The sequence below is a fragment of the Channa argus genome, chromosome 5, assembly GCF_033026475.1.
Source record: "Channa argus isolate prfri chromosome 5, Channa argus male v1.0, whole genome shotgun sequence".
Lineage (NCBI taxonomy): Eukaryota > Metazoa > Chordata > Actinopteri > Anabantiformes > Channidae > Channa > Channa argus.
In genome coordinates, this window is record NC_090201.1 from 24,388,731 (window position 1) to 24,416,514 (window position 27,784).

Below are 27,784 nucleotides of genomic sequence, written 5' to 3' on the forward strand. Positions count from 1 at the left end.
GCAGATATAAATGCATTTCAATCAGCTGTCAGTTCATTAGGAACATCTACAGCTAAAAGTGCTGTAAATCATTGTAATCCAACAGTCCTGCAGCAAATCCTCCTTCGTGACTGTGACGTTGTCCAGTTTTTAGTTTGAACTTTATTTTCTAGTAAAATGGATGCTGCTGTTGAACCGTATTGTGTTAAACAGAGATGTTCTTCTATTGCTTTCTAAGATTCATATAAATGTGCAAAATAAATAACAGAAACTTGTGTTATTTATAACACAACAAGACTGCAGCCTTCAGAATAGTCATTAAGGTGAGACAGTATATGAATTTATTGTGAGACAAACTCAATATTGTAACCTTCATAAAATGGGGCGCTAGTAGACTGACTTAGTATTTTTATCAAACATTTTTCTGCTGCTGCCCCATAAGTAACAGTTTCTATATTTGAAAGATTAATTCAATCTTTGTTAAAAACATAAATTCCTTTGACTAATTTCACTAACTGTAATTAGATAAAAATCCAACCCCTTATTACCTTGTTTACCAAAAACTTCTTCTTTTTTTTTGGAGTTGATGCTGTTTAAAATTGGATGCACCCATAAAATAATGAATCATGATCCTTTTTGAGGTCCCAGGATTAGCAAGTCCTCACCTTTTCCACAGCAGTTCTGCAATCAACATGAAAAATTTAAATGGAAAATTATCACTGTTGTTTATTGGTTGTTTATATGTTATATATTGTTTATTATATTTTTTTGATTTCTCATCATTCCATATCCCTTCTCCTCCTAAGCAGGCCCTCCTCTGATCTCCAGATGGAGGAGAACCAGCCATCTCCTCATCTCATCCCAAGTCTCTCTCCAGGACTGAAACTCTTGGCTGGACTTGGAGGACAGCAGCTTCTAACATATTTCCAGAGATTTATAGCACTGGTAGGAAACACACACACAGCCATAGACACACACAGACCACCACACCACAGCTTTATGCTGTGCCAGTATGATAACCAGGTGGTACTATGCAGTGGAAAAGCTGCTGAAGGATGCTTTTCTATTGTATGCTCAGGTGGCCAAATTTGTATTTTTTAAACCCTGTTTTCATATCTAGAGCTGAACTATCCAGATCTGACAATGGCTGCAGTCAAAATAAGCAGATCAAAATTTGTGTTACAAAAACCAGCAAATAAATTGCTGGAATCTGAGAATCTTTGCTTGGAAACTGGCTTAAATGTTTAATTAACGTGTGTGTGTGTGTGTGTGTGTGTGTGTGTGTGTGTGTGTGTGTGTGTGCTCTGTAGATAAGCACAGACCTTTTTTAAATTGTCAAAATAGTTGTTGCTGACCATTTCTTTAAAATGCAATGTTGATATTAGACTCAGACTGTGACCCAGAGAGATTATCTCAAGAAATATAAATATGATCACTTTGATTAATATCTTCAGTAAGAAATTCAGGCACTTTACTGTCAGGAAAGTTCTTCAGTCTCTTCTTATGTCCGAAGACATTTTGCAGTTGAAATGAACTGTCTTTTTGCGTGTGTTCAGTCTGCAGCAGAGGAGGTGAGACAGGTCTTGTGGCTGTCTGTGGTTCTCTACAAATCTCCAGAGGTTGAACTCACTTGCTGTTTGCTGCTTTCCACGGATGCAATTTACTTCCTGCTGGAAGACTCTGCATCCACAGATTGTCATAACTCAGGTACAATGAATACATGTGACTGGTTCAGTAAACAGCTTAGCTCAGGGTTAATTTTGTACTCATTTTCTATCCATTGCTATTCAAGCTTAAATAATACATAATCATATTAAAATGCTTGCCTACTTGTGAACACATTACACATATGAGTCCTGATACATATGTGCAAATATCTAAGTTGGCACATGATGCCCGAATATACCCTAAATTGGCAGCTCTTGTATATCTGCTTCCTGATTAGGTAATCTGACAATAAAAGTGGAAGTGTTGCTAAATGAAGAGGAAGTAACACAATTTCACAATTAAATTTTTATAAATTACATTAATAAATGTATTTCTTAGTGTGAAAGGTAAATGGTTAAATTCTTAAAGTGAGAAGCTCAGTAATACTTTTAGGTTATAAAGTTTTAAAAACCTTAATAAATCTTAAATGTGAAAGTCTTAAAATTATTGGCCATGTTCATGTAAATTTATTATAAGTGTTTGCTACTTGAAGTAGAGCTTTACAGTGCGAGCTTTTCATTGATGTGAGTAGAATTTTAGGCATAAAAGTGTGAAAATGCATGTGCCTGGGTAAACTCGAGTGTGAAAGTCAACAATCGGACTGGTTCCTAACTGACAGATTTCCTAACAGAAATGTCCCTGTCAGTGTTGGACATTACAGACTCTGGAGACCCAGACAGCTGCCTATGCTGCTGTCTATCCATCAGATTGTCGGAACTGTTGTCTGTCAACGTTGGACTGTTCGACCAGTACTTCAGAGTAGTAGGTTAGAGGATTTGCATACACCTCAAATCGTGTCTGCAGAGGTTATTTCAATTCAAATACTGAACGGCTACTGAATGTTATTACTCTGTATGATCATCTTATCTATCTATGCATCCTCTCTCTCTGTGTTGCAGGTCACTCGGCCGATCACATCATATGTTGTCTTAGCAGGGACAGTTATGGGACCAGTGTCTTTCTTCAGGAGCTGATGTCTTCTCTCAGTCTACAACATCACCTTCCTCCTCCAGAACCATCAGATCAGGACTTCTACTCCCAGTTTACAGACACAAACACAGGTAACAGTGCTCAGACCCTGCCACCCAGAAGAAAATAAATTCTTTATTTTCAGCAAATTGTGCCTTAATATCTCCTTCCTTTTTAAATATTGTCATTGTTACTCGTTATGAGCTTCAGTGTGCAGAACGATGTAGTGAAAAAAATGCAAAGAATAGATCATGTGTAAATCTAAATTTGTCATCCTGCAGGAAAGATGCAGAACTATGAGCTGGTTCATAGCAGCAGGGTGAAGTTTATTTACCCTAGCGAGGAGGAGATGGGAGACCTGACCTTTATCGTTGCAGAAAGGAAGACTCCAACCAGTGCAGCATCTTCACGGTCCTTCAACATCCTGCTATACCTGCTGGTCTTCCAGGTGAGTCTTTTATAAATGCTGTGAATGTGTCTTAATGAATAAAGGTGAAATTTATAGAACATCACTGGGAGCAATGCAGAGAGGCTTGTCCTTTTAACCAGTCAAAGAATTTCAGCAATTTCTGTTTGACCAGTAAGTTTTGCAACCTTTATCTATTTGATAATAACAAATGAAAGTCAGAGAATAGAAGAGCAGAGGGGTGAAAAAAGGTCTGGTTGGATGCGCCGTAGGTTGATCTTGAACTAGTTTTATATTTACAAAATTGCTGTAATTGACGGTGTGTGCTGATGATTGCATAGGTAAATCTGTTTTTCTATTTCCAGACATAGACTTGCTTTCTGTTCTTTTCCTCCAGGTCCAGATAGCCAACAGTTTGCCCAGCCAAGGCTCTGCCATCTCAGGCCCATCTACCTCTGTCTCTTCTGGCTCGGCTCCATCTCCTATTCTCCAGCCCAGGACTCTGATCCTGACCAGCACCGATGTGTTTCTTTTGGATGAGGACTACGTCAGCTATCCTCTACCCGACTTTGCCAAAGAACCTCCCTCCAGGTAAGCACACATGAAGCCTTCGGTGTCATGAGTCTGGCAGTCATGACAGTCATCCAGATTGTGTTATTTCCAAAAATGATAACAATGGACCTTAAATTAACAGTGGTATACAAACCTGTTGCAGCTCCACTTTTTAAAAACCCTTTATCTAGCTAGTCTTGACTTGTTTCTCTTGAATGAAACACACTTCTAAATTGGCAGCAATGTAAAAAAATAAATGAATCAATTCCCCCATGTTTGTGCTCATGTGCTGCATGAAAAGAGGAAAAAGAGCAGACAATGACTGGCTAAGGAGAAACCGTCTCCGTAGGGTAGAGAGTTCGGTCAGAAGGAACATATGACGCTCTCAGAAACAAAACACCTGAAATAAAAGTTCACTGAAGTGTAAAAAACAAGTGACTGACTTGATAGTCAGGGAGGATCAACAGGCTGTTTGACTGAGCAACAAATAAAAGAAAATACAAATATTCTCTTTGTAGTACTTCATCGCAGGTACATGGCAGGCATATTCACACTTTTTTGAGTTAAGTACTAACTGACAGTGTTATGTATATATTTTCCAACCTGATACAGCTACACAATATACCTGTAATATACAAGAAGAGCAAACCATGCAAAACTCCAAGAATACAGATTATAAAACTATATTCTATAAAACGCTTAGAAATTAGTTTTTTTTTTTTTTTTTTTTTTTTTTAAAGGGGGTGGGGGGGTTGTCTTATATTTGTGAATCAGACAGTTATGTGTTAAAATCTGTTTTGTTATTAGTTGATTACTGTCAGTCTATTTCTAAACCCCTCACAGTCATTCAGCACTAAAAGCATTTGATAATCCCTGTTTAAGATGGAGGGGTTTCGATAGTGATTTGAATAAATCAGTAACGAGGGAAAACAACACTCAAAGACCAACACTCGGGTGTAAAGTGTTCCTTATCCTCAAACAGTATGTCTCAAAACCAGGAACAGGAAAGGTAGTCGCTCTGTGCACTGTCACATCATTTTATTTGAATCCTGATTATCAGACGTGTGTGTGTGTGTGTGTGTGTGTGTGTGTGTGTGCATATTTTCCATCCACAACTGCCACTTTTGTGACCATATTTTATTTTTGTATATTGTTTTATCTCTTGCACAGGGATGGGGCATGCTGTACATGTTGATGACAAAGTTCTGAAAGCTATTAGTCATTAAGGAGACTAAGATAAAGTTGAATCACAGAGCTCATAAGGCATCAGGCTGAAAAGGGCTCCATTTTTCTATGATTTGTCATAATTACTGACAGTATCATAGCAGTCACCCATTTCATCACTGTGTTGTCATGCAGGGAGCGATACCAACTGCGTGAGGCTCGGAGGATTCGGGACCTGGACCGGGTCCTGCTGGGCTACCAGACGTACCCTCAGGCTCTGACATTGGTGTTTGATGACCTGCCTGGCCCTGACCTCCTCTGCCATCTCACCATGGACCATTTTGCTGCAGGAGGGGAGGAAGCCCGGGCCAGAGGGGGCGGATCCAGTGGGGGTGCAGAGGGAGAGGTGCAGTGGTGCATCTTTGTCCCAGGGGCCGACAGCAGAGAGAGGTTGATCTCACTCCTTGCTCGCCAGTGGGAAGCTCTGTGCAGCCGCGAGCTTCCTGTAGAGCTCACCGGTTGATTGGTCAACAGGGATCAGGGTTCAGCACATGATTAGTTGGGGGATACTGACTGGCAGGTGGCGTCATGGTGCAATCAGGATATTCTACACAGAGATAGAGGTTTTATTGTTTTTTGTTTTTTAAGACCTCAAAATGCTTCAAACAAAGTGCTTCTAAAATACTTTCGATTTAGACGTCAGGCTCCTGCTGTCATGGCCTAATCCTGCCTTCATTCCACTGCCCCCCTGATGTGTTTTGCATTTTTGTAGTTGCTGTTTTAGGAATCATTCATGTGGGAATAACAATAACTCTGTAAAGTGGACTTGGAATAATAGGGATGCAGCCCCCTGTGGTGTTTTTGGAAAGATGTGGTAAAAGTGGACTCGGACACTTAGATGTTTAAGCAAGTGTTTTGCCATGAAGCAAACTGAACCCTTTAACTCTACTTTTTACAGAAGGGATGTGGCTCTGCTCGCTCATACAGTGTGTGAACCAGAGGGCACAAAACTGCCATTATGGACAGTAGGGGGGACTTTTGACTTTATACAAAGCCAAATATTGTGAGTTTTCCATACAACCTCAACGTTTTTGCACAGTATCTCACATGAAGGAGAACCATTGATTCCTTTGGGGACGAGACAGACAAACTGTTGTTGCTCAGCCAGGGGCACTTCAGACATTCCACTGGAGCTCCACTGGGTGTTGTTCATACTAACCTTGAAGGAACAGCTTGAGTCAGCTTCTTCTTTGTGTGTCCAGTGGCTTAGCACAATGAATGGCCATTCATTTTGCGGGAATCTTGGGGAATACTGCTAATCTAGATTTACCAACAGAATAAAAATATTAATCTTCAAACAACTCCAAAGCTTTCATTCACCTGTTATTTATGTAGAGTTGCTTCTAAAAACCAAAAATCCCTTTTATATATTTGCGTTTTCGATAATCGAGGATTGTCTGGAAATGTTGAACTGTTGTGTTAAGTAGCACACACAGCTGCTTGGCACAATCTGCTCGCTGAACATTTTATTTCTTGCACATTGTAATTGATAAAGCAGTGTTACTAAACTGTATATTTAAGCTTTTTATTAATGTATTAATAGAATTGTTGCTTTGTGACATATGGAGGTTTTCCATCCTAAAGACTAATTTTGTATTATAATGAAGCTCCTGATATTTCAAAAATGAACTCTCAAATTTCATATTTCGTATTATCACAGAAATTTTTTTTGTGTTTATTTTGTTATGTCATTTTTTTTCCTACACGATTATTGACAAATGGGAAACCAGCCACTGTTGGACCTAACCCCACTCTGTTTATGTTACGTGTTATCTTGTCATTGGTATGTGCCATTAAATTGAAGAAGAAAAGAAAACTGCCTTATGTAACAACAATTCCTCTTTGGTTTAGTAAACGTGGTTTGGTTCTTTGTAAATCAGCAGGAATTACCCACAGTTTTTTGCTGATGCAGCAATAAAAGCAGAAAACCAGTTTTAACTGTTAGACCAGCAGCATACACATGATTCACATCATGTTTCTACACTATTATTAAAATGAATGGACACAGTTATTTGTTTTTCCTAACTTGCAGTTTAATACAGGGAATATTGATGTTTTTAAATAACTAAAATAATCTGACTGCTATGAGGTTATTCATCATTCAATCGAAAAGTGTTTTATTGTAGTGTAATATAAAACATTTTAATGACGGGGCAAGACTGGCAAGACTGTCACTAAAGTGACATGTTAGTTGTGCCGAGTGTAATTGAGGAACTAAATACAATTTCTAAAGTAGAATTTCTGATATTGGTTTGTGAGGTTTTTGACTCGTGACAAACAGCCGGATAGGACTCTATCCAGGACCAACCAAAAAACATCTTAAAACCCAGAAAAGAGAGTTCACCAAAAGTTCCTGTCAGCAATTCAGTGCTCTTGCAACTCAATGAGGTTTTAATGATTTCGCAATTCAGCGCCACAAAAGTGCCACCTTTCAACTTCCTTTATTTCCTGTCTGTTGGAGCTGCTCATCATGAAGTTCAGTTGCTTTCCTTTGTTGGGACACTCAAACAGACAACAGCAGATATACTGTACCAGGATATGTCTGATCAGCAGAACAGGCTATCTGACCTCTAGTTGCTACGCCAGCAGGTCAACTAACCAGTGGGAAAGAATTTCACTCATAGCCTGCTTTTGAGTTTAAAAAAATAAATTAATTAAAGCCACATTTGCATTGTATGAAACTATGTAGAGGGAATCAAATTTGGCAGCCAAAGATCGACGTATATGTTGTTGAACACCTGCCAATGTTCAGAGACAACAGACGTCAAAACCTGGTTACAGTTAAAGGGGGCATAGCCTCTATAAGCTTCTAGTATTAAGTGAGTTTCAAAGTTAAACCCCTGATTTCTTAACTTGTTGCACTAAATATTGCATTCTTTGCAAAGAGGGTTAAAAAAAAAAAACGTTGAATGTCAGGTTTTCAATCATGACTGACAGTGACTCAAAATTAATTCACTCATTACCTCATAGGTTCAATATGATTACATTTTGACTTGATTTTGATGTATTGAAAAAATATATAACTATCAGAAACACAGTTCAAATAATCTTTATACAATAATCTAATTTTTACAGTAACTATAAATTATTCTGAATTTCCCATTGGGATTAATAAAGTATCTACAACAAAGCGTTGTTCCCCAGTTATAAAGTTCAACAAAACTTTAACAAACCTACATTTTCATAAAGTCAATGACAGGATAAGTCAAAATTTAAATCAAATTGTGCTAAATTGGGGAAAATATTAACTAAGGTAGTGGTTCCCAGCCCTGGGCTCAAGGTCCCCCATCCTGTTTGTTTTTCAACTGGCGTCCAACTGCTGATTACCTATATCAGGTCTGAATTCCCCAATTCATCAACGTATTTTACAGGATAAATTCAGTTCGCTGTCCACAAGCTTAAGCTCAGAAGGAGCTGCATGATACAGCTGGACACCCTAAACACTGAAGTGGATCCACCACAGAATGCCATCAGAGAATCCACCCTTTGGAGCGGCCCAGTCAGAGCCCACACCTCAATTCTCGAGGTCATTCCATATACTAACGAACGACATCCAGAGCTGGTCACACCAGATATCCCAAGAATATGGTTGAGCTGAAGCAGTTCTGAGAGGAAGAATGGACCAAAAGTACTTCTGGACATTGTGCAGGTCTAATCCACAAGTACACGACATGTTGCTTGAGGTTAGTGCTGCTTGTGTTTGTTGATATTTGTGACTTTGGTGACGATCAGATCACACTTCATGCACCTTTTTTTTTTTCTTGCAACTACTGTATATCCTGTGTGCACAAGATTTTTTTTTAAATTGCACCGTTCAGCTTTTTAGGGGCTCTGTAGTCATTTAGCCTTTCTGGATGAATCCAATAAATTCAGCTTTTGGTCCAATGCACACTCTTTGAAGAACCACTGGTAATTGTGCTGTAAGGTGTCCTGTATATCCTTTCCAATGCAGATAAAGTTTCAAAACCAGTTTGAGCCGATAGACACCAGGGAACATGTGGTGCTGGTAGTAAATCATTTCTCACTTCTCTTTAATGAATTTCCTGTCTGTGCTTCTTTTTTTTTTCTTCTTTTTTTTCAGCGCAGAATGCTGATTAGAGGTATTTGTAGCAAAGATCAGACAGTCATCCGGACACAGGCCCAGAGAAATCCACAACCTCTGGCTTGGAGCCTCTCTTCACTCCTTGATTCATGTTTTTCTTCCTTTGTCAAGAGTCAGCTGAGTGTGAGTGTGTGTATATGTGTGTGTTTCATTGCACAGTATTCAAGGATAGTAATTATCATGACGTCCTTCAAACAGTGTTTTGAATCTGCTATTTCAGTATCTAAGCTGTCTGTTTTAAATTAGACGGGCTCAAGGCAGCACAGAGCTCTGTTGGAGATTTTTTGGAAAGTGCTGAAATGGTAATGTTTTGTCGGATTCCCTACGTTTATAGTTTTTTTTTTTTCTACAGTTGACTTCAAAACTTTGCATCCCCTTACCCTGAAATGGCCAAATTTAACACACCTGGTGCCACTATAAACACATCACACAGTCTGTTGTCAAAAATCAAACTGATTTTACATATGAAGTTAATTACATACAGGGTTTATTAGGATACATGCAAACCTATTTTTTTTCTTATTTATTTTACTATAATTTTGTAAGATACGACTCCTTAACCCACTCAATTTTATAAGTATTTTTTACTGCTTTTGTAACACAAATTCAGTTTTACTCTTTACGGCATAAAGGGTTGCAAACTTTTTCACTTAACTGTAAAACACAGCAACACAACATTATCCTTTTAACGCGTAGAACATCGCTTCCAAATTTTTATCTCGTTTGAACCGTGTCCGACAAAATTACACATCTCTCACAGTGCACTCTAACAAGATGTGGTTACCTGATTCCACTATTCAAAAATGTCCATAGCAGCAGTTGTTTCTGTACAAAGTACAGCATGTAGGTAAAAGCTTTTTTACTTTGAGCCAACAGATGCTTTGACTTTTTATTCTGTTTTGACTAACTTAACATTTAAAAAGTCATCATCCTGGAAAGAATAAAGACTTAGTAAACAGGGCAGTAAAACTTTGTTTTGCAGCTTCTCGTCAGCCCCTTGGTATCAGCTGGCTTCCTGCTATTCTATTTGCTTGCTTTTTGACCTTTCACTCTCCCTCTGTCAGATTCACCTCGCTGCACCCATCATCTGCTCGTCAAGTCCCACAAAATTAAAACAGGAAAGAAACCTAGCTTTCAGCTTCCAGTGGGGAATTGTGTCAGCTGACAAGGAAATCCGTCCAAATCACACAAGGGAAGACCAGGAGGGGACATCCGCTAAAAACTTCCTGTCAGGAAAAGAGAGTATTTCTCACAATCCCTCTCTTCTCAAACAGAGCTTATACTTAGCAACCAGAGCTGTATATTTTACCTGTTAGTACAGATTTTTAATAGTGGTAGGGGGTTTGTAAAGAATTTATCTGTACAATCCAATATCACCTGCAACAGCCATGTGGGCCACTAGTCCCCTAGTGGCCCACATAGACTCACTGTAGTCACACTGTGGAATCCTACGAAGAGGGAGCTCGTCACATACATAAACAACATAAATTGCAATGGAAAAATGGCAAAAAATCATGACAATTTTAAATGGTCATAAAAGCCAGACTGCATGATATGGTCCAGATATTGAACACAAACACACTGTCTTTGTAGAACCATTCTTATTCTATCAACCCCCACCTGAAAACAGTCGTAATGCCCAAAGGTTATTAACTATGTTTTTTTTTCCTTCAGACTTTCACTGCAGCCTCCTTCAGTTGTTTGTACTAGGTGAGTCCTCACTTTAATCCTTTCTTTAGCAGGTGAAATCTTTAGTCAGGTTAAAGTCTAGCACTGGCCAGTCAAAAAAATGTTTTTCCCTCTGATGAAGTCCTTTGTTGATTCGAAGGTTTTTTGCTGTTTTGCTGCATAATAAAGTTCCTCCCTATTAGTTTTGAGGCCTTAGTCTGGAAATTGTGTTCAGAACTCCTTGAAATTCAGGTCATATTTATCCATAAAGATCAGGGAGTTTGTTCCAGAATCAGAGACCATTCATTACATAGGTGTGGATTCATTATGATGCTGGATTTTCTGCTGTTCTGTTTTATTTTGCCAGGTGTGCTTATGTTCTGATATCGTCACTCAGTAAAAACTAAGCTGCATCCCTGCCTGACTGCTTTATTTGCATTCCAACGTGGAGAAGGTTCCATCACAATGGCTGCTTACACCCAGTTTAAGTCTAAATTTCCAATATCGTGTGTGTGTGGGAGGGTGTGCTTGTTTACTCCACCAGGGCAAACACTAGATCGAGCACTGTTTCCAGTCATTTTGCCTTATGTTCCTTCCCTTTCTGAGATTGTTAAATTTGAATAGTCCTGTAAGTGTTATTCATACATATGTAATAGTTCTGGGGGCTGTGGAGAGGGAGAGAAGTGTGAGTCAGAGTATGTGTTCATGTTGCCATACTACTTTGACAATATACTGATAATATAACTTTGCTATTATTACTTAAACAAGTGCTGCTAATACAACTTCAACTTCTGCTGCTGCGTTACTTATACAAATTAATAATTATTTTAATACAAGTACTGCTGCTGTTACAATTCTTAGGAGAGTGGTATGTGGAGATGGCCTCTGCTGGGAGGTTCCAGGAGGTGCCAGTTTCTGTGTTTTTTTTTTTTTTTTCTCTTCCTAGATTAGAGAGGAAAAGACGTGACGCTACCAGTCGTTCCAACTTCTCTGGCTGCTCCTTGCTTCGCTGGACGCTGAGCTGAGAGTCCATTTGTTAGTTGTGATTTGGCTGTAGGTTCCCACATAAGGAGGATTATTGCCATAAGGTTAAAAGCAGTATGAGAGAGGAATACAGCTGATAATTCCCAACTCTGCCGGGCTTTACCCAGTACTTTTTTTAAGATTTTCTGTAGATATCTACAGGCAAGTTGCAAGTTTATCATTTTCTAATTTCTTTGCTTTTCCCGTGCAGACTTGTGTTTTTTTTTTTTTTTTCAACAGGAAGTTCAGACCAGATACGAAACTAGAAAACTAGATGTAACTTCCACTAAAAGTCTGAACTTTTTTTTTTACGGACACTCAGGAGGACGTAGAGTTGGTGGATTTATCTTTTTTCCGTGCCTAGATGTGACACTTTGAGCCATGCTGCTTCATCTGCTGCTTCATCTGCTGCTGCTCTGCCTGCATACTTCACTGCAACAACAGGTAACACACACACAGCTAACTCCTTTAAACACATGCAGTTACATGTCCAGAGCCTAATACTAATGTGGACCATGTGGACTCTTTGTGCAAAATATATAAATTTTGAATATAAGAAGTAAAAAGTTGGATGGGGTTTAATAGAGAATCAATGGTAAAAATAAAATGTTCTCTTCTATAGCCACAAACTGTTTGTAGGTTCAGTTGTTTACACAAAAAGTGGCCCAAAAATGTGTTAAATAGTTGAATCATTATGTAAATATAAAATTAAACTTCCAGTTTTTTTACATGTACTAGTCAATTTCCCTTAAACCTGTCAGTGTAGTAATATCACTGCTGTCAAATCAAATGTATCATGGTTGTGCGTTAAGTTTAATTTTGATGTCCTTTGTTGCTAATGTCTGACGGTTGCCAGAGATAAAAAAAAAATTATATATATATTTCTTTTTATATATTTTTTTATATTTACTTATAAAATAGAAACAAAAAATGGCTTTACAGGTGTTTTTATTAATGGACAAATTTTAACCTAATAATTGCATGAAATCATCACCTACTGAAGTTCATGCTAAAAGCAACATAGATGACCAAAATTGATTGCAATGCATCCACTAGTTGTTGAGATGTTTACAGGGGGCTTCACGAAACCAAAGAGTTATTGAGAGATTCCATTCTGGAACAAGTTGCTTGGAATTGCCCTTCACAGAACTATGCTGCCGGCACGAATATAAAAGTGTTTTCAAGCTGGTTTTTTATTTAGTATTAAGTGGATTCACTGTCGAAAAGTACAGCAAACGTATTAGTAGGGTGAAAGTATGGGAAGTAGTCAAGACCAAACTGTGGTTTTAAAATACATCATTTTAAAATATTGTTGGTTATGATGGATGACATTTTTTGATTTATCTTGCAATAAAAGCCAGTGGTAGTCCTTCATTTATTCTCTGGATCACATAATTAAATAGCTCTTACTCAAAGAAATTTTAAATAATTTTTAAAACTGCAAGATTCACACTCACAGTTATTTCACTTATTGAAACTGCATATGCAGACATGTAAGGACTGTGAACAAAAGTAAATCTACAAATCTACTGTTGTTAAAGCTAATAGAGAGATATAAATAAAACTTATGTAGGAAAATGTATCCATTTTTTTCACAGCTAAAAACAGTAGTAGTACAGTTAAAAAAACATAACATGCCAGCTGCGAAAAACAAGATACATAGAGTTTAAATCACAATAAATATGAAACCAACATGTGTCTGTATTTGAAAGCACATCAAACCTCTAGTCAGCTTCTAAATCCTTCATTATGCAGCAGATTCCTGGCCAAGCTGAGTGGTGACAGACAGGTATTCCTCACCTAGACTGATATTCTCAACTTTCTGTTCACGATGCAGAATACAGTCACTTGACATCCCTTCAGTTTTTGCATATTTTATTTCACTGTAAATATATTTGTTCATTTGTTAACTTTAACATTTTTGTTACTATAATTTTCACACAATAACCCATGCAAGGAAGGTGAAATGATAACTTTACTCCTTTTTGCAAATGTATATAAAATCCAGAAATATCTAAAATATAAAAAAAAAAAAAAAAAGGTTGTAATGCCTGGCTAATAAAGCTAACCAGGACAGTGTATCAGCGAATATTAGCTGATTGCAGATACTGTATATCAGCTGATGAAAGACAAGGAATGCCTAATACTGCGTCACTACATTAGTATCTACAAGAGGTTAGTAAAAGGTTTGTAAAATGTCCTGCCTCTTATATATCAATACTGTGGAAAAAATAAATTAAGCTGTAAATCTTCTACGTGAATCAGAAACCTCTTTGTGTCCCAGTAAAACCAGCATGATTCTTTAAATGCCAGTGTGTGTTCTGTAGCGTATTATATCTGTCATTTGTTCTTAGAAAAGTTGTATTGATTTTAAATGTGTTTATCCAGTAGTTGAAAGTAACTTCTTTAAATTTATTGCACTTGCATATACATTTTTTAAGGTACTTGGATTATATGAAAACTTCCATTTTTGACGAACCTATAATTGTATTCCACAAATTTATACAGCTTTAATTTTGTATTTACTTTGCAGGTTACATTTTTACTTTTTGTTTGCTCTCTTCTCTGTGTTCTGTGTTGGAAACCCATGTGAGATTAGAAACCCTTTAATGTACTATACGACACAAAAAGAAATATGTTTATTGAGTCAGGATTGATGCCAGTACTTCTGGTGCTTATCAATATTACCACACCAGTGTCACCAACACACTTGTGGCAGTATCTGTGGATGTGAAAGCGGTTGCTTGTTAAAAACAGGGTTATATTGATGCTGACACCATCTGGGGTCTGACAAACAGATTTCTGTAAATTCAAAGAGAAATGATAGGAAATATACAGAGAGAGTGGTTTGAGATTGCTGTATAATGGCACAGATTTCCTCTGATCTCTTAGACGCCTTCTCCTGGTCGATGTGATATCTCACAGAGGTTGGAGGTTTACACCTCGTGCACGTCCTGTGCCGCTGTCGCTGCCAGCAGCTGCCCCCATGGCTTGAGCAGCTCAGGCACCACCAACTGCAGGTACATGGCACTACTTTTACCCAGAGCCAGCATTTGATGCCCCGGGTGGATTGATTTAGAGTCTTGTGCTACTGTACAGTTAGTTTGATTGCATACTGGAACTTTAAGTAACCTTTTTTTTTAGAGCTTTTATACAAAAGAGTTTGTCCCGTTGTTGTGTTGGTTGGGTAAAGTAGCTGAATACAGTGAACAATAGTTTATTTAAAGCCAAAAGTTGAAGAATCAAGAAGAAAAAAATGACCCCAGTCAATAATGTGGAAAAGGCAGTACACAATTGTTTCCACCTAAAACACACACAAAGGTTAGTTTCAAGACTGTGTCACAAATGGAGTTTACTGTGCGATAGTAGCAGTAAAAGAAAACTGTATGCGATGTGAATGAATCGGCTTCTTCACCTCATGTTCACTGTGTGCTGCAGTTACACGGTGCAGCTCGGCAGCAGGGAGCTGCAGCTGGATGGATGTCGGCACATCTGTGTGAAGAGGTACATGCAGCCAAAGTGCTGCCCGCAGCACTGGGGACCACTTTGTCTCCGTAAGACGCACACGAACACACACAAACTCCACAGCACATTCACATTTTTTCTGTCCGAGATCAGTAGTCAGGTGACCACTTGACCACTGAAACTAGTTTTGCTTGCTGTAATCATTTTTATGACTCTTGACCATGAACAGAACATAATGTCGGCGTAAGTGATAGAATGGGGGAATTGTTTTAGTATAGTTTTATTAAAGTTAGAATTTAAATCTAATATGTATTTTGATGATACTGGCATGGTATCAATCTCTAAAGTATCGGATAAAAGTAAGACACGTAATTAAGGAGAAGGCGGGACTTTTCTGTTCTGTTCGTGTATAGTAATGACCATGTAGGACAGCGCTGCCTAAACTTTCTCTGACAGGTGTTTGGAAAAGTTATATTAAGATTGTTTAGTTTAAAGGCATTAGTTTCTGATAGCTGTCCCTTATTGCGCCGTGTGCACGACAGAAAGTAAGTGACTAATAACATTTTAATGAACAATATGTGGGAGACGTCACTGTTAACGCTCACGCTGGCGTTAGCATTGGGACCGTCAGGTGTTAGCATAAAGTTCTTTTTCAGGTCAACGCCAACAAGCGCGCAGCCGATGTTTTTTTTTGACCACGACAATTGTTTAAAGACTTAGTAGTATTCTGACGACATTTTCACAGTGTTAGTATTCTTTTTACAATCTGTAACGTTAAGGAAAATGTTTTCGTTGGCTCACGTTGACCTTTTGTTTCTCTTGTTTTCCATCGAGGTATCTGACGAGACGCCATCTTTGTTTTTGACGTGCTTAGCTAATTGCTAGTCTAGCGTTGCCATTTAAGAAGCTTCACTTTGGTTAAAATTGATAACAATAATCATGTAAAGCCAACGTTCGGCTGGTCATTATTAAGCCACATTATTTCTCTCAGTGCTCTACACATAAATAATTGTTTATTGTTGAATAAGTCTTATTTGGATAAAATTCAATGTGTCAGTCACTTTTACATTATTTTTAGCTATTAATTTAGAGATAACAGAAAAACTCAATATTATGATATTTTTGATATTACAAATGCAGCCACAGTGGTTCTGCTTCCTCTTTAAATCCAGTGTCACCTGGTAATATTCATTAATGAATTCATAAGTAAACGCTTGGACTTTTGGTTTAAAAACATTAGTGGAGCATTAATCACAACATCTTTTAACATATTTGCACAAGTATTCAGAACAAATGCAACAACACTTGAAATTGTAATAGCTCACATGCCTCCTATTTCTCTTGATCAATGCTGCAAATTTTTTAAACCTTAAATGATGTCCATCTGTTGTAAATTAAATTGATTTGGTGATGATTTGCAAAGGCACATTACTAAGGCTTCACAGCTGACTGTTTTAAAGCAAAGGCCATAATGTCAAAGGAATTGCCTGCAGAGCTCAGAGACATGAATATTGCAAGGCAGATATCTGAGGAAGGCTACAGAAAATGCTGTTGCACTGCAGGTTCCCAAGAGCACAGTGGGCTCGATAAAATTCAAATGGAAGAAGTTTGGCCCAACCAGGATTCTTCTGGTCACCTGGACAAACTAAGCAATCAGGGAGGAAGGGCCTTAGTAAGAAAGATGACCAAGAATCTGATGGTCACTTTGAGTGAGCTCCAGAGATACTTTGTGGAGATGGGACAAAGTTCCAGAAGGACAACCATCCCTGCAGCCCTCCAGCAATCTGGGCTTTATGGCAAAATGGCTAGCTCGAAGAGTCTCCTCACAAAACACGTGAAACCCTGCTTAGAGTTTGCCAAAAAGCACTTGAAAGACTCTCGAACTGTGAGGTACAAGCTCCTCAGGTCTAATGAAACCGAGATTGGCTAATACCATCCCTACAGTGAAGCATAGTGGTGGAAGCATCATGCAATGGGGCTGTTTTTCATCAGCAGGTTCTGGGAGACTGGTCAGGGTTGAGGGAAAGCTGAATGCAGTAACGTACAGAGCTATGCTATAAGAAGACCTCAGACTGGGTCTGAGCTGTCAAAACCTCCCGTAAAGTTTTGGAGCGAGGCTCGTCCTTTTAACAAATCAGAGAATGTCAATGATTTCTGCTTGATTGGTAAACTTTGCTGCATTCTCATGCATTGTAATTTCAAAATGACAAAAAACTGAAGCAACGGACAGAGCATTGTGAAGTATAGTACGTCGTAAAGAAAAGCTTTAAGGCCCTGCACAGTATTTGTTTCCTCCTTATGCTGTTCGTCTAATATTTATGTCACAACCTGACATAAAGCAAATCACATTTGACAGTTTAACACACACTGAGAATAATATTTTATTAAGTAGTCTGTCATGTCACGAGCCTGAAAGATTACTGTGTACAACATAAACTTACAAAAATTTACAACCGTGAATAATGATTATTGCTAGTCACCAATATCTCTATATTTTTGTTTTTCTGTCTATCTGCAGCGTGTCCCAGTTGGTCAGGAAAGACTTGTAACTTCCATGGAACCTGTGTGGATGGAGATCTTGGCAATGGGACCTGTGTCTGTGAAGTCAGTATCCTACTCGTTTGTCCGTCTTACTGTACTGTATTATTTATATTGTAGGGGACAGTACATTCCAGACCATGTCCCTGACAGGGGTTTTCGTTCGTTTCAGTCAAAGTTTTTTCTCTTCTGTGTTTTACTTTGTGCTTGGCTGTGGATGGGACACAGGGCAAGTTGTGAATTTGCAAATATATTAGGTTGTTGTATCATTTAGATTGTTGGTGTCTTGCCAATATTGTGAAATGGAAATTGCAAGTGTTAAAAAACTGTTCCCTCCTCAGGATGGCTTCTCTGGTTTTGCCTGTCAGGAGTGTAAGAATGACAACGCTTTTGGAGAACAGTGTGATAAAGGTTGGTTCTCTCATTTTCTGACCTCTGTGGTAAAACGTGACCATGTAGGACAGTTTTAAGAAAAGGAGGAAAAAAACACAAAGTGGATAAACACGCAAAATTACAAGACACTTTAACTGCTGCAAGGACATCATGCGGGACCAGTACTGTACCCTGTTCATGTGTCTGTCTTGCAGAGTGCGACTGTGAGCATGGAGTGTGCAATAAAGGTCCAGAGGGTGATGGACAGTGTTTGTGCCAACCACCTTACACTGGGAAGCGCTGTGATAAAGGTAAATCCATTTGATTATTCTGCATAGAATACATTAAATACTAACACACACATAAACTAAACACAAGCATCCATGTAGTAAATGGAGAAATTACTGATCGTTACTTATTCTTTGATTAGACAGTTCTTGACAGTTCTGCTGTTTTGTCTGTGTTGTTAGTGAGCAACAGATGCAATACCTGCACCCCCTACTCGTACTGTAAAGGAGAGGGAGACAGTGCTGACTGTGAATGTTTGCCTGGATACAAGAAGACCTCAAAGGACAGTTGTGCAAGTAAACATACAGTTCATCATTCATCTTAGATTTGCTTGTTTTATTGGAATCCTGCTGCTTAAGTTGTTAGTTTGATTTTTTCAGTCCAGTTTGTGTTATTATGAAATGCTAGTATCCAGCTCAGAGTAGCGCTGTGGCTGATCAAAGCTAAGACAAGTCAGAGAGTGTGGAGCCAGCTGAGTCTAAGATGTGCTAAACTGGTCATCATACAGACAATAAACTACTTTATCATGGAAAGGTAAGAAAGTGATAAGAAAAACATGTCCAGTGTCTTGTGTTATAATTCTAGTGCACTAGTGTGATTTCTCCCCTCACTAAAAACTCAAACTCTCTCTCAGCCAGACTGTGCCATGTTTAGTTTGGGTGTTAGACAAATGTTATGGAAAAACATTACATCCAAAAGTTTGGGAAACGTCTGAGGAAGCAGTTCAGATTATGGTGAAGGAAATTTCTATCTATGGGAAAAGAGACTTAATTTTCCACAGAATCTACGGGAAAACAGACAGTATTTTCCCCAGAATCTACGGGAAAACAGACAGTATTTTCCCCAGAATCTACGGGAAAACAGACTATATTTCCCCAGAATCTACGGGAAAACAGACTATATTTTCCCCAGAATCTACGGGAAAACAGACAATATTTCCCCAGAATCTATGGGAAAACAGACTATATTTTCCCCAGAATCTACGGGAAAACAGACTATATTTCCCCAGAATCTACGGGAAAACAGACTATATTTTCCCCAGAATCTACGGGAAGACAGACTATATTTTCCCCAGAATCTACGGGAAAACAGACTATATTTTCCACAGAATCTACGGGGAAAACAGAATTAATTTTCCACAGAATCTACTCCAGAGTCTAAGAATCCCATACTAACTATAAGCTGTAGCACAGCAAGTTACAGAAACGGGTACTTTTTCAAAATGAATTTGACACAAAGTGCTTAGAGATGACTTGAAATATAAATATGCCTTTACTCACCTTACAACAAACAGCAAGCACAGTAAAAATGGTGCTGTAAAAAGTTATATCTGTTGAAATCTCTGCACTTGAAAGTGCGACAGATGTGTTAGAGAACAGAGTTAATTTTTAGTTGAATTAAATTTATTAAAACTCAAGAAAATCCACTAGTAAGAATACTGGTAGAATACAAAAAACAATTCAGTCGTGTTTTCGAAGTAAATAAGTTATGGAGTTAATGATCTCAATACTGATGAAAGTAACTGTGATTACGATTTTGCCCATAATCAAGAAGCTCTAGCTTTGCATTTTTTCCCCTCTAAGTAGTATGATTCCAAGAATGGATCCAAAAATGTAAACTTTTTTGTAATGAACATTGCACAGTACTACCATAGGCTGGCTAGTGAGGCTGTAACTTTATCAAATTCTTATAGTGGCCCCAAATACCTTTCTTAACCTTTGTCTCTTACGTGTCTCTTCACCCTGTGCATGTGTGACATTTATCCAGAACCATCTCTCTGCAACTACATCTAGAACAAGTAATTGTGCTGTATGTAGAAACTCTAGTCATTTTGCATAAAGTTAACCCAGGATTAAAAACAATTCTACCGTAGAGCAGATTATTATATGATTATTATATTATAAATGATTATTTATAAGCCTGCTACTCGGACTTAAAGTAAGGAGGACTACCCCTTGGAAATGAAGTATGCTGCCTTTTTTTTTTTTTTTTAAACCCCCAGAGCTGGAAAATACAATCATACTAATGTGCTGGAAGTTAACAGCATAGGTTTGTAGTTACACAAATTATTTAGTGCTTACAGTTTTACTTTTGTGGTGGGCTGTGTTTATTGGAAAGCCACTTGTAATTCATTTGGAAATGTCTTCATAAGCTCTATTCAGTCATGTCCAGTTTCTGTTTTTGTTGTGCTATGTAGAAATTTGAACATGAACAGTGTGTCTCTTTTAATGGTTACAGAAAAAAAGAGAAACATTTGTAATATTCAATTAGACAAGGACTAAAGCCAGATGTAGACCAATAATCAGTTTCTGTATCTTTTATCTTGCTTTCTGTCTCGAGAACTAGAACACTGCATAGAACAAGACCTTCACTGAGAACAAACTAGTATAATTCTCTTGTACCTTCTACATAGAACTAGACTGAATCACAAGATCCGTACTTTGTCTTGTCTTTATTTCCGTTAACTAATGTTTCCTGAATTAAGTTTTTTTTTGTTTGTTTTTTTGTACGTTTTGAGGGTCAAAATTAGTGTCATTCTCCTGTTCTGATGTTTGTTTTCTTACTCAGGTGTTTGTTCATCATCGGACTGCGATGTCAATGCCATGTGCTCCAAGCAAGGGACGAAGCTCAGTTGTGCCTGTAATCCAAACTATGAGGGTGACGGCAAAATCTGTGTGCCAAGAAACCCTTGCTCTGAGAACAATGGAGGGTGTCCCATTAACTCGACTGTCTGTGTGTTTAAAGGAGCAAACAAGGTAAGGAGCCCCCCAGCACCAGTTTGAAGACAACTTGTCCTGAACAAATTTCGCTCATGATTACATATAAACCTGAACATAACCAGAGCTATACCTCAACTCTGTCTTATGTTTGTCTCTTAGTCCAGCTGCGAGTGCATGTTTGGCATGTCCCCAACATGTGGCAGTCCTGAGTTTGGTTGTCAGTTGGTCTCTGCTTGCTCAGAGGACACATGTCACCCCACAGCTGTCTGTCAAACTTCACTTGATGGACATCCCAGGTCAGACAAACAAGCACATTGTCGGTCTGTCTTTTGTTCACTGTAGCTATATTTAGATCCCAGTATTTTTGTCTTTCTCTTGCTATGATCAAACCAAAGCTTTAACAAAAAATGAAATACACAATGAAATAGAAAGATATTGGCCAGTGCCCAAAAAGGGTTTAGAACTAGTTTGAGTGTTTTATTTAAGTGAATGTTGCCCTCTAAAACCTATACCAGAACAACTAGAACAAGAGACCTATTTCTCTTTTATGGAAAGTTCGAGCTTGTGTACTCAGTTTGAGTTTGAATTCCTGAGGACAGGAGGATGCAGTTTGATCTGCAGTTTAGACAGCAGTTTTGACTTCACAAGCTCATTGCACTTCAATACAATTGTCCCTGACTATATTATTTAAGTTACAAACAATTTTATCAAACCCAAAAGGAAATTGCTTCGGGGCACCATGGTGGTAAAGTGGCTAACGCTGGTGCCTCACAGCTAGAAAGTTGTGGGTTCATGTCCCCTGCCAACTGTGGTCTCTCAGTGTGGAGTTTGCATGTTCTCCCCATGCTTGCGTGGGTTTCCTCTGTGTGCTCCGGTTTGCTACCACCGTAGAAAGACATCTATGTTATGTTAATTGGTGACTAAAAATTGCCCGTGCTTTCAGATAATAGATAGATGGACATTGCTTTGCCTTGTAACAGCTGCAGAAGAAGAAGCACACCACAAAACAAAAACGTATACATCTGTCAGTAAGAACAAGGATAATCTAAGATAAGAGGTTTAAAAGCTGTTTTAGTTTTTGTGCTGGTTTAGTTCCGGTATGCTCCTTAGTTAGCCACTCATCCTTTCCACCCTCCTTCTCTCAGGTGTGTGTGCGAGGCAGGTCAGATCGGTGATGGCCAGCGTTGCTATGGTAATCTATTGGAGCAGATTATAGAGCTGGACAGGAGTGGAAACAACAGAGAAAATCTGACTGGAGCCGTTGCCCTTTTTGGTAAAAGATCCAGAAAATCACTATAAATGCTATGCTGCAGTAGAATCATTGGCTAAACTAAAATTATTTTTTGTCTGTTTGCTTTGTTTTCTTAGTTGGCAGTGTTTTAAAAACTACAGTAGAATACAGATCCAAAACTTTATATTTATTATTTTTATGTAAAAAATGGCCTTAGGGATGACGTATTTTACCCTTACCACTATTATAAATTAAAGTTGCAGACTTTAGGTCATAGAAAAAAATAATGACTGACTACATATCAATGATATGTGAATTATGATATGAAGATACACGTATATGTCTGTGCAAACCTATGGAGAGAATGGCGTTATCAGTAACTGTAGGTGTCAGACGCTTACATAGTGGCTGACGTGCATTCTCTTGAAACCTGTTGTGCAGACCTGTGCATCGGAAAAAAGGACTCTCTGTCTGAAAGAGCTCTCTGTCACAATCTGTTGCATGCCCCAATTTCTCACCAAAATGCACTGTACACTTGACTTTGTATGTGTTTCAGAGAGAGGCTGTTCACTGCTGCTGAGTCATAATGGGCCCTTCACAGCTTTCATCCCCCTGCTGAAAACACCTCTGACTGTACGTCACTGGATTGTCTGTAATATTTTTCTTTCTGATCATCCATTTTAGTTTTTTTTTTTTTTTTTTTTTTTTTTTAAGCAAAGAAGCACCAGCTTCTTCTTGTAGCTTTACTCCTTAAGTATTTTAAAGTATTTTACCCTTGTTTCTAACGAACCCTTTTCCCCTTATTCAAAGTGGTATGAATAAGCCAACAACATCATTTCCTCGCAACATCACCAGGAAATGGCACAAAGAGGAACCTCCTATACTTGATGCTGGCTGGAGATTGTTGAGAGTTAACATGAAAAGACCAATTCTTTCAGAAATTTATTAATTGGCGTAGACATGGACATTAAAATTAAGAATCTCAGTAGTGGTTGTAAGAAAATAAACGAAAATCCAGGGAACCCTGGCTCAAAATAATTTCTCAAATTTGACTACTCAGTTGTTTTCTCCGAGGTTTTGCTACCTGACGCTGTACAACATATTCCTCATTTTAACCTTTCTGTGTTGTCTAGTAGCCTGTTGTTTAGCAGCAGGTGTTTCCACCTTCTAGATCTGTAAATCATAGGGATTAGCCAAAAACAATGATTGTCATTGACAAATTATCATCTCGGCTCTTACTTTGTTGCCTTGTCGACCCATGGACTCCATATAAAAAAACAACATCAAATTTTTACAAGTGATATTATTTATTTACTAGCACTTTAGGCCAAACTCAATCATGACATCTAAATTCCTAACCTCAAAGCTTTTAATAACACTAGGCTGAATCTATTATATGTATCCTTAGATGGCTCTTTGAAATTGTGACGGTGAGCCAAAATGTTGTCATTCCCAATGTAACGATTTCAAACGGGTGCTTATTTAAAGCTATGTACATACAGCATATAAACACACTCAGCTTGGCCTTGGAACAAAAATAAGTAATGACAGATGATCAGAACAAATTAAAACAAACCAGAGCATCAGGCCTCTGGGAACAAAAATACACATACTCATCCTGAATGTAAAATATGAGGTACAAACCTCACAGTACAAAGCTGAAAGCTTTATGTTAGACATTTAAAACAACTCAAGTTCACAATTTGGAAAAAGGAATTTGCATATAGTAACATCTTAGTGACAGGTGTTTGTTATTAAAACCTCACTTTAATGATTTTATGTTAAAGACAGTGTGCAGAATTATTAATGGATATTAGCTGCCATGTTTCTTTACTTTTCAAGTCATGTCAGGATTTCTGCCCTTAAAAATGCCACACTGAAATCCTCTCGTGCGCATTCTTGTGATTAAAATGTAAAAATAGGTTGCATTTATCAATAGGTCTGGAGTGTATAGGTGTAATGCAGCACAATTGTGTGATTTTTGTCAGCTAATTTCAGGAACAAGATTCTTTGATTTATATCTGCAGCTTTAAGTAAAATGGTTTGAATTGCTTTATTAGGGCATCAAGAACAATATGTTCATTGTACAGTTGCCCACAGTACTTATTATTAAGAGTCAAAATCAGAATCAGTTTAAACAAAACCCAAAAAGATAGACACTGTTTACATTGACAGGATATACTGAAGATATATAATTCGGATTAAAATATGTACAAGCAATGATGAAGTGAATGAAATGGTATGTATTTGAAGTTTGTGTATCACACTGGCGGGTGCATTCAGGATGCCAGCTCAGGATTAATGATCTACTTGCCATTACTGTCTCTAAAGGGTGTAAATGAGGAAGCAGTTTGTAAAAACCACCTGATCCTGGGTCAGCACCTCTACAAGGATTTAGAGGGACGAGACTTCACCCTCTATGGAGGAGCCAAGTTCAGGAGCAAAGACAACAAGGTAACTAGATAGACAACAGTGGATATTACCTTCAGTAGCACCTGGATTTTACTTGCTCTTTCACTCAAGTAGAAATAAAAAAACATAAAAAATCTTTACAATTGCTTTAGCTTTCAAATTCAAAGGGTGTTTGGACAGTAGTTGTCACAGTACTATAGCTATCACAGTAAAAATCATGAATGGGATTTGACCCATTTTAAAGAGTAAAATTTTGGTAATGATGTTATGGCTGGCCACCACAAATATGTCTGTGTAAGACACTGCTGTCCAAGGCAACAATCTGTTGTATTTGCTTCCAAGTCTTTCAAAGTCTTGTAGTTAATAACCTACTTAAAGTTTTATTCATTGAAGCACATTTTTTGATGACTCTTAGGTGGAGTAGCTCAAATCATCATAGGCTTTTTTGCAAGACTTAAACTGTCAGAAGTCAAATTTTTTTGCTGATCAAATAGGAGCTTTCTGGCCTAGAAATTATGCAAAATATTTCTTCTCATTTTACAAGTCATAAGTACCTGTGTTTCGAAATTCTCACTTTATCAGTGCTTCAAAGTATATGGAACTATCACGGAGTTCTTGAACATCCCCATTTAGATGTTCAAAAGCAATAGAAAGTTAACATTTTGTTTATATAACCCTAACTCTACAACGGTTTTATGTTATTATAAAATACTTATACATTGAACAAGTTTGCAAGAATAGTCTTATAATGAAAAAAAAAAAAAACATTACTGCACACAATCTGAACCCAGATAATGCATCAAAATACAAATGTCATCACCTGTGAAAATTAAATCACACCACTTGTTAAGAGTAAATTTCCACATACCTCAGTAAATATAACACTTCCATAAAATAGCACTGCATATTGATGTGTAAGAGGGCAATACAACCCTAGGTGCTGATTAATGATACCTTGGTATATAAAAAATTGCTGACAGTTTTCATCTCAAAATAGGTACTGTCAAAATGCCCTGTGTCATTAAAAGATCTAAATATTCTTTTGTACTGTCACAGAGACATTCACTGGTAAAATCTTAAGGGGGATGCGATTCTCAGTGTAAATGTATGGAAACAGGGTGTCATTGAAAGTGTGTTTGAAGGTGTGGATGTGTGTGTTTTTATCAAGATCATAGAATGACAGTTTTCCTTTGTCAAAATCCAGATTAACTCTAATCCTCTGGAGTTGCTGCTCCAGCGGCAGAGATTTCTCTGGATGTGTGGTGGAAAACGCAGTGAATTTACTATTTGAAAACATAATTCTCCACAGTCCAGATTGTACCCGCCCATTCATCTGAACGTACTCTCCCAACACGCCCAGTTCCCAGTCCTTGTTATTTCCAACCTCAATGTCCCAACTGTGAGTCCCTGAGTTAAAGCCTTCAGAGCCAAGAACAGAGCAGAGGAATTTGGTCCTCTCTGGGTTTTTTGGAAGCTGTTGCTGCTCTCCAGATTTGACACTCGTTAGTTCTTTGGACATGACAAGTTCTGGGTCAGCAGTGTTTGGATCCAGAATCACAGGACTGTAGGAGACCATCTGTTTCATCTTGTTCCAAATGTTGAAGGTCAGGTTGCCTAGGTGTTTGGCCACATCTATCAGAGATCCTGAGACCAACTTTGGATCATCCAACAGGTGGCGCTGTTGAATTAGTTCTTCTGTGCCCTTGTACTTGTGCAAGAATAAGATGTCCTCCGCTCTCAGCTCCTCCTCTATGGCTCTAATTGAGCCTGAAAGAGCTGATATCTCTCTGTTCAGATCTTCAGTCTTCTCTTTCATCATCTGACTCTTCTGCTCTTCCTCCTCCCTCAGAACATTGATCCTGGCCTCCTCTTCCTGTTGTAGAAACTGGTGAAGCTTCTCAAACTGCTTCTTAATCTGCATCTCTGTGTGTTGGGCCTGGACCCTAATGTGATTTTCTGTCTGATCAGCGCTTCCTTTAACTTGTTCACAGAGCTTTAATTTCTCTTGTAAAGGCTTCAGAGATTTCCGGAGCTCCTCTTTTTTCTCCTGTGCAGCTTCATTAATGGGTCTGAATTTGTGGTTAGTATGTTTTCTTGAATCTCTGCAGACAAGACACACTGGTTGCTGATGGTCAAGACAGAAAAGTTTCAGTTTCTCGGAGTGCTCACTGCAGAGAGCTTCAGATTCTGTTGAGTTATTTTGATTTCTCTCCAGTAAAAAAGCCTCACACAGGTTCTTTAAAGCCAAGTTACGAGGTGGGTTGTTACTTTCAGATAGAGCCTTACAAATCGGACACTTGCGTTCTTCTTTCCTATTCCACCAATCCTGCAGACAGCCTTTACAGAAGCTGTGGCTACATGACAGGACAACTGGATCATTAAAGATGTCATGGCAAATAGCACAAGTGAGATCCTCCTCTGAACTGAAAGACATGTTGTCTCGTAGTGAAGCCGAAAATATTGAGAGCAGATGAAGAATTTGGTCAGTCCAGAAAAACTTACTTTCACTTTAAGTCGTGGCTCTTCCCCGTTATTTTTCAGAATCTGCATCAAGTTGATGTAGAATTTCAAGTAACCCTAGTATTTTCAGTGTTCCGTCCTGCAGCAGTCTTCTTTCAGTGTAAATGGCGGTTGTCTGTCTCTGTCTGTGCTTGTATCCTGTCGAGAACAAGAAGTACCACGTTTTATTTCCTGTTTCGTCAGAGTGTGGGTGGAGTTTTCTAATGTCGTTTCTCCACTCACACTGGTCATTCACTACACTCGCCTACAGACCTTTTGTGTGTGCGTTATTAATATCAAGATCTTTGCATTTTTACAATCCAAGACCTTGCTTGTTTGATCTAATTTTCTTTCACTCCTTGTGATTGTCTCCTGAGCAACAGAGAGTCATTTCCTGTCGGTTCAAACCTATTTTATTTCAAAGACCAATTGTCGTGTATGCTGAGTTACTGCTGTCTGTATTTATTCCTCCTGTCTTTACTGGTAGTGAGGGGATTCCTTCCTAAAACAATTACACTTTAACAGAAGGTGTAAATTTAATTTCAGCTCAAGTGAAAATGAGGCTGCCACAGTCAGAGTTAGAAAATGAAACAGGAATGTTCTAATGTTCAAATCTAAAATTCTCAATT

General features: G+C 38.2%; 3 protein-coding genes across 10 annotated transcripts in view; 2 read left to right on the plus strand and 1 right to left on the minus strand.

Moving 5' to 3' along the window:
- Positions 1-6,656, plus strand: part of nisch (nischarin) — a 28,399-nt gene extending 21,743 nt beyond the window's left edge. The window contains exons 22-28 of one of the 5 annotated variants that reach the window (XM_067504822.1): positions 786-924; positions 1,536-1,686; positions 2,318-2,452; positions 2,586-2,747; positions 2,937-3,103; positions 3,459-3,652; positions 4,973-6,656. In XM_067504822.1, coding sequence (XP_067360923.1) covers positions 786-924; positions 1,536-1,686; positions 2,318-2,452; positions 2,586-2,747; positions 2,937-3,103; positions 3,459-3,652; positions 4,973-5,300 — 1,276 coding nt within the window. In that variant the 3' untranslated portion in view covers positions 5,301-6,656. The remainder of the gene's footprint in view (positions 1-785; positions 925-1,535; positions 1,687-2,317; positions 2,453-2,585; positions 2,748-2,936; positions 3,104-3,458; positions 3,653-4,972) is intronic. The other 4 variants (XM_067504824.1, XM_067504826.1, XM_067504823.1 and 1 more) reach the window with 4 other exon arrangements.
- Positions 6,657-11,561: 4,905 nt separating this feature from the next.
- Positions 11,562-27,784, plus strand: part of stab1 (stabilin 1) — a 75,462-nt gene continuing 59,239 nt past the window's right edge. The window contains exons 1-13 of one of the 4 annotated variants that reach the window (XM_067503175.1): positions 11,569-11,792; positions 11,953-12,074; positions 14,523-14,650; positions 15,069-15,184; positions 17,614-17,699; positions 17,975-18,044; positions 18,221-18,316; positions 18,476-18,589; positions 20,862-21,049; positions 21,173-21,309; positions 22,159-22,286; positions 22,801-22,877; positions 24,576-24,698. In XM_067503175.1, coding sequence (XP_067359276.1) covers positions 12,012-12,074; positions 14,523-14,650; positions 15,069-15,184; positions 17,614-17,699; positions 17,975-18,044; positions 18,221-18,316; positions 18,476-18,589; positions 20,862-21,049; positions 21,173-21,309; positions 22,159-22,286; positions 22,801-22,877; positions 24,576-24,698 — 1,326 coding nt within the window. In that variant the 5' untranslated portion in view covers positions 11,569-11,792; positions 11,953-12,011. Of the gene's footprint in view, positions 12,075-14,522; positions 14,651-15,068; positions 15,185-17,613; positions 17,700-17,974; positions 18,045-18,220; positions 18,317-18,475; positions 18,590-20,861; positions 21,050-21,172; positions 21,310-22,158; positions 22,287-22,800; positions 22,878-24,575; positions 24,699-27,784 lie in introns of all 4 variants that reach the window. The other 3 variants (XM_067503177.1, XM_067503176.1, XM_067503174.1) reach the window with 3 other exon arrangements.
- Positions 23,533-27,325, minus strand: LOC137126958 (zinc-binding protein A33-like). The gene has a single exon (XM_067503178.1). The coding sequence runs from the start codon at positions 27,088-27,090 to the stop codon at positions 25,687-25,689; it is 1,404 nt and encodes a 467-aa protein (XP_067359279.1). The 5' UTR covers positions 27,091-27,325; the 3' UTR covers positions 23,533-25,686.

Bases quoted from the DNA above. Each gene is read 5' to 3' on its own strand.
- LOC137126958 (XM_067503178.1), bottom strand. From the start codon at position 27,090: ATGTCTTTCAGTTCAGAGGAGGATCTCACTTGTGCTATTTGCCATGAC.